Here is a 7500-nt window from a genome sequence, read left to right on the forward strand (position 1 = left end):
AACTAGAACTGAACTAGAACTGAACTAGAACTGAACTAGAACTGAACTAGAACTGAACTAGAACTGAACTAGAACTGAACTAGAACTAAACTAGAATTGAACTAGAACAGAACTAGAATTAAACTAGAAATGAACTAGATCCGGTAGCTTCTTTTATAAATATCCTAATGTTATGGTCAAATATTTTGTAAATAATTGGTATTATTTGCAGGGTTTCAATTTTTTTTAATATAATGTTGTCTTTCAAAGTCATTAAAGTCTGCTTCTCAGTCACTCATATTGACAGTTACTTGTTTTATATGAAATCGAATAATCGTTTACTCTAAACTTTTCAATAGGCGTTGTTGCACTTGTTGCCTCATTCATCAAATAGTTTAACGTATTAGCTCTTTTGCAATTTCTTGTTTTTTTATAGAGTCAATATGTATATGGAAGCCATAGTGGCCCAAGTACTTCCTGCTTTTCTTTATGTTTTTTTCTGTTTTTATTAACAATGTATCTGTCTGTTGCACTTCATTAAATTTTGCGTGTGAGATATTTTAATTACAATTGGCAAGTGTCTAGGAGTAATTAAATTTGAACGTACGATTTTAAAAATAAACATATTGTATGAATAATATAAATAATATTGAACTTGAGCTTAAAATGAAATATGTGCTAGTGGAAAGAAAACTAAATTATATGAAGATAGAATTTTAAAACACAAGTTTATAAAAGAAGAAAATGTTTTCCCCTGTGCCACGTTGCGGCGTTGGATAACAATAGAAAATTCTATATAGAGAGAAGCTAATTTTCTATAAAAGAAAGAAAATTTATGGAAATTTTTCTATAAAATAGGAAAACTTATCAAAATTTTTCTATAAATTTTCAAAAGTTTAAATTTTCAAGTTTAACTTCTCGCATACTTCCCCTCTTTTCAAAAAAAACTGCAGTTAATAGTTTTTTACATAACACTACGCGCATGCGCACCTAAATTATAAACCATAGTAAAGACCCCATAGGAAATATTAAGCAGACAAGAAAAACACAACTTCCTTATAGGTTTGTAGCACAAGTGTAGGAGTACGATTAAAAAATATTAATAATTAAATTTATAAAACAAAAATCACATAAAACAGTAAAAGGCAAGAAAGACATCCCAACTCCAGTTTACGCACATGGAACCATGCTACCAAACTGACAAATACTACATTTATTCCAACAAATACTTTGTATTACAGTTTCATACATACATATATGAATGAGTCGTATATAAACCCCGAACTTTATGAGGAAATAGTTTAATATTAATTTCCAAACCTCTTTATTTGGTCACTCACGTAGTTTGCCAACTTTTTTTTTTATTGTTTTTCATTAATTTGTTTGTATTGAAAACTGCTAATAATAATATTTACATAGTTTATTTATACTTTTACGAATATTAAAATAAAAATTTTGTTGTATTTATTTGTCACTTGGAATTGTTAATTAACTTATATGCATTTTGTTAGTGTTTTTTCCCAAACGTTATAGTAAATTTTATTTAAAAGCATTTAAAGATATAATCCCCAAAAAAAAGACAACAAAAAATTCGCAATAAACTATTTTATAATATTTAAATCCGAAATACCACTACAGCGAATTTAATTTTAAATTGTTGTAAACAAATATCGGCCTAAATTTAAACAGCATTATGTTAAATTGTTTGTCATCATCATCATCGTCATCGACGACAAATACTTTTTTGAAAACCTGTCTTTCGGTCATCTGTTTGTTTTTACTCTTAATGGATAGTGCTTATGCAGTGGGCTTTGGTCGTTGTCCTAAATATCCTTCGATGCCTAAATTTAATATGAGCAGGGTAAGTAGAAATAGAATTAAAATTTTCTACAGAAATAAATTTTAACGAAAAACATTTAATGAAATATGAAAAGAACTAAACTAGAAATAAACTAGAACTGAACTAGAACTGAACTAGAACTGAACTAGAACTGAACTAGAACTGAACTAGAACTGAACTAGAACTGAACTAGAACTGAACTAGAACTGAACTAGAATTGAACTAGAACTGAACTAGAACTGAACTAGAACTGAACTAGAACTGAACTAGAACTGAACTAGAACTGAACTAGAACTGAACTAGAACTGAACTAGAACTGAACTAGAACTGAACTAGAACTGAACTAGAACTGAACTAGAACTGAACTAGAACTGAACTAGAACTGAACTAGAACTGAACTAGAACTGAACTAGAACTAAATGGATTTTAAAATTATTTTATTAAAAATAAACATTAAAACAAATTTCTTAAAAAATTAAATTTTTCCTAAATTATTTATAAAAAAATCCGTCTTAAAAAATTAAACTTATCATTGCCCCTTTGATTTTTACAAGTTTTTGATCAGAACTACGAATTCGAAGAAGGTCGCTTCAAACAGAAATCAGTTATATTGAAAAAAAAAACAACTAAGAACATTGACCCTTATTGGTTCGCTTTATTCTTTCAGAAGTCTTGCTTAATCTTTAAAATGCATTTTAATGTTTTATTTTAATATTTATTTTCTTTAATAAAAAATTTATCTGTTTTACAAACAGCAGCTGCTAAAAGTATAAATGCCCAATAAATAATTCAACATGATTAATAGTCAAGGACCAGATATTTATGCCTAAAATGTATAATGATTAATAAAAATTTACTAAACATATGTTGTGACGTTTCTAAAAAAAACATTTATAAAGATCATTTAATAAACTGGTTTAAAAAAATCAGTTTTATTATAATTTTATGTGTCTGTTTTTATTTAATTTTCTGTTAAACTTTGTTCTCAATTGTGTTTTCACTTTCTCAGAATTGAATTTCAAATGTGAATGCATTAAAAATTGTGTACCCATTTGATAACAGAGCTGTAATGTTAGAGTATACCCTACGTTAGGTGTTGTTTTAATTGATTAAACTATGGACTTTTAACTTACGTACGTATGTAGATATGTACTTATCTTTTCAATAATATATGAACCAGTCTATTATGAAGGAATATGTGTACCAGTAGACCAGTCTACCTACTAGTTTACTCGTTAGTTTTTTTTTATAGTATATAGTCTATGGATTAGTCTAGGAACTTATCTATTGACAGATCTAGTTTTTTGACTACTCTAGTAGTCTTTTTACTAGTCTATTTGGTATGAGACTATAATCTGGTGATTTACTTATTGTTCAGACTATTGGTCAGGATAATTTACTTTGACACCAACTAGTCTCTTGACTAGTTTATGGACTAGTTGGTAGTCCATTGATTAGTTTATCGATCGGTTATCGACTGGTTTTAGTTAGTGAGTTATTGACTAGTCTATTTGGTAGTGTGGCTATTAGCCAATTGTTCACTCTATTATATTAACTAAATTATGGACTACTAACTAGTCTCTTGTCTAGTCCATTGATTAGTTTATTGACTATTCATATATGACATTTATTTAGTTAGTTAGTTCGGTAGTTAGTTAGTTGGATAGATAGATAGATAGATAGATAGATAGATAGATAGATAGATAGATAGATAGATAGATAGATAGATAGATAGATAGATAGATAGATAGATAGATAGATAGATAGATAGATAGATAGATAGATAGATAGATAGATAGATATAGATAGATAGATAGATAGATAGATAGATAGATAGATAGATAGATAGATAGATAGATAGATAGATAGATAGATAGATAGATAGATAGATAGATAGATAGATAGATATAGATAGATAGATATAGATAGATAGATAGATAGATAGATAGATAGATAGATAGATAGATAGATAGATAGATAGATAGATAGATAGATAGATAGATAGATAGATAGATAGATAGATAGATAGATAGATAGATAGATAGATAGAGAGATAGTAAGATAGTTGGTTAGTAAGTTAGTTAGTTCGTTAGTTAGTTAGTTAGTTAGTTAGTTAGTTAGTTAGTTAGTTAGTAAGTTAGTTAGTAAGTTAGTTAGTTAGTTAGTTATTTAGTTAGTTATTTAGTTATTTAGTTATTTAGTTATTTAGTTATTTAGTTATTTAGTTATTTAGTTATTTAGTTATTTCGTTATTTAGTTATTTAGTTATTTAGTTATTTAGTTATTTAGTTATTTAGTTATTTAGCTATTTAGTTATTTAGTTATTTAGTTATTTAGTTATTTAGTTATTTAGTTATTTAGTTATTTAGTTATTTAGTTATTTAGTTATTTAGTTATTTAGTTATTTAGTTATTTAGTTATTTAGTTATTTAGTTATTTAGTTATTTAGTTATTTAGCTATTTAGTTAGTTATTTAGTTATTTAGCTATTTAGTTAGTTAGTTAGTTAGTTAGTTAGTTAGTTAGTTAGTTAGTTAGTTAGTTAGTTAGTTAGTTCGTTAGTTAGTTATTTGGTTAGTTAGTTAGTTAGTGAGTTAGTTAGTTAGTTAGTTAGTTAGTTAGTTAGTTAGTTATTTAGTTAGTTAGTTAGTTAGTTAGTTAGTTAGTTAGTTAGTAAGTTAGTTAGTTAGTTACTTAGTTAGTTACTTAGTAAGTAAGTTAGTTAGTTGTAGGGCATTCCAATTATTCGTTGTTGCCCATCAATTATCTCCCTTGTTGTTGTTGTATTTTCCATTAAAACTGTAACGTACAAAGTCAAAAAGTCATATAAAATAATGATCATATAAGTAGTCGTAAAATACGCATAAAACATCACATTCCAGTACACAACTACTACTACAACATCATCTCAAATTATGTACATATGTATTTACAATTCTAAACTAATTCAATTAATTCCATTTATGACCTGCAAACTACAGGGTCCATACAACTATAATAATCTGCATAAATTATGTCCGTATCTCAAAAAGCGGATCTATCCATTGAACAAAATTTACTCAGATAAACATTGACAATACAATTAAGAAATATAGAAAAACATAAAAGAGAAAGATGTACAGATAAGTTGAAAATTTAAATAAATTTTGTATTTTTAGGTTAGTATCCAAAGTTCTTTAACCCCTTGAGAACTTTTATTAAGTATTCTCACATGCAATTTAATTAAAATAAATTTGATTATTGATTTCAGTTCATTATATACTTATGCTACGACATTTTTGTTAATGACTTTGAACTATATTTATTGATTTCATTATTTGTATTCATTCATTTAATTTTGTTTAAATTGTTATCGTTTTTTATAAAATTAAAACTGGTTTCTTCTAATAACAAATATTTGTTTTCAACTGTGCATAAATTCAAAATAATTAAAATATTTTTACCGGCATTTTTTGTGATTTGTTTTTTTCTTTTTATAATCGAATGTATTTACTTGACCTTAAACTACACTCCTTTCTATAGTGAATGGTCTAAACAATTAAAAAATTCAATTATTTTAATGCAAAATAGTTTGTGCTTAAAACGTTATAATTTTGTACTAATAACCTGATTTTTTCTTTTAAAAAAATCTATTTGTTTTTTAGTATTTATCTTTGGCACCTATTTAATTTCTTTAGTTATATATTACCAATGCATTACTTAGTAATAAGTGAAAGTGTTAGCTCTTTTGTCATTATGAATGTATGCATAATTTGTGTCAAAGTATTAGTTGCTATTAATAAGATGACATCAATTTTCTATAGTTTATGAACTAGCCTTTGAACTAGTCTATGAACTAGCATACTGACTGCCCTATGGACTAGCCTATGGACTATTCTGTTTTGACTTGTCCAGTTAAGTTCAAGTGTTCTATGAACTATCCTTGGAACAAGTCAATGTACTAGTTACTTAATTTGAAGTGGTCTATTTACTAGCTAATGGACTAGTCTAAGAGATAATCTATTGATTCAAGTCTAGTTTATAAATCAGAGATACAAGCCGAGACTTTTCAAATCTAAGGCGGCTAACCGTCGGTAATATTTAGCAAGCCGCGCTGCCGCCGTTTTCTTTTGGCTCATAATCTTAAACGGCTATATATATTGACCAGTTCCTGGTTTATCTACTCATTAGTCTATAAACTAATCTTTAAATTAAGTAAGATATTCGCTAACCTTTGAACTGATCTATTCAATAGTCCATAAACCATTTAGTTAATCTATGTTTGGTCTGTGATCTAATCAATAGACTTTTCTAAAGAATAGTATATGAACCAGAGATACAAGCCGAGACGTCTCAAATCGGAGGCGGCTACCTGTCGGTAATATTTTGCAAGCCGCGCCATTTTCTTTCGGTTCAAAAGCTTAGACGGCTTAAACGTAGCCGTTGATATAAATTTTCTGTAATAAACCGTCGCCACCAACCGATAATGGTTGCGCCGCCGATATTATAAAGTAAATACCCTATTGACTAGCCTATGAATTAGGGTTCTATAAATCGACTTTCGATAGTCGAATATCGAATAGTCGAAGTCGACTATTTTGTTCCAAAAAAGACGATAACTCGAATATCGTCTGTGACAAAAACCGAAAAATCCAAAAGTCTAAAGGTCGAAAAAAGTAGATAAGTCGAAAAAAGTCGAAAATTCGAAAACATTCGACTTTTTGTCGAAAAAAGTCGATAAGACGATGTCGACTATTTTGTTCCAAAAAGATCAATAACTCGACTATCGTCTGTAACAAAAGTCGAAAAGTCTAAAAGTCGAAAAGTCTAAAAGTCGAAAAAAGTAGATAAATCGAAAATAGTCAAATAAAGTCGAAAAGTCGTGAAAAGTCAAAAAAAGTCGAAAAGTCGGAAAAAGTCTAAAAAAGTCGGAATAAGTCGAAAACTCGAAATATGTAGGAAAAAGTAAAAAATAGTCGAAAATTTTTAACAAGTGGAAAAAATGTCAAAAACTCTACAATATGGATCAGTCTGTAATATTCTATGGATTAATCTGTTGGTCTAATCTAGTAAATTGACTAATTTATTGACTAGTCTATGCAGTAATCTAAGAGCTATAGACTAGTTTATATACCAAGCTATTGATTAGTCCACAAACTACTCTGAAGACTAGTCGATGTATTATTTTATGGACTAAACTATGGAGCAGTCTGTAATATACTATGTACTAGTCAAAGGACTCTATGGGCTATTGTGTAGACTTTTCTATGGACTAATATATTGACAAAAGTATGAAGTATTTAGTCTAAAGACTGGTTTGTTGAACTAGTCTGTTGGCTAGCCTACGGACTTGTCTAGGTAATTGACCACATTATCGAGTAGTCTATGGTGTAGTCTTAAAACGAAAGACCAGTTTATATAGCAGGCTTTTGACTTATCTATTGAATAGTTTAAAAACTAATCTTTGAACTAAAGTTTTGAATAGTTTATGGTCCATTTCTATCTATTCTATTAATATTGTGAAATGTTTGTAATATATCGGACTGGTATCAATAGAACCGAAAATTCATTTTATGATTTTGTAAAAATGTTGCAAACTTCAGATCCGGTACATTATTTAAAGGGAAATAAAATTACTCCTAAATATTGAAGCTTTTCACCTTTGAATAAAGTTTCTTTAAATAGAAATAATTACCCATAACT

The 7500-nt window shown here is 27.9% G+C and overlaps 1 protein-coding gene across 1 annotated transcript in view; it reads left to right on the top strand.

Moving 5' to 3' along the window:
• Nucleotides 1-1414: 1414 nt before the first annotated feature.
• Nucleotides 1415-7500, top strand: part of LOC111686532 (apolipoprotein D) — a 7403-nt gene continuing 1317 nt past the window's right edge. Inside the window, exon 1 of the mRNA XM_023448891.2 lies at nucleotides 1415-1840. Coding sequence (XP_023304659.2) covers nucleotides 1673-1840 — 168 coding nt within the window. The 5' untranslated portion in view covers nucleotides 1415-1672. The remainder of the gene's footprint in view (nucleotides 1841-7500) is intronic.

The sequence above is a fragment of the Lucilia cuprina genome, chromosome 6 (assembly GCF_022045245.1).
Source record: "Lucilia cuprina isolate Lc7/37 chromosome 6, ASM2204524v1, whole genome shotgun sequence".
NCBI classification, from domain to species: domain Eukaryota; kingdom Metazoa; phylum Arthropoda; class Insecta; order Diptera; family Calliphoridae; genus Lucilia; species Lucilia cuprina.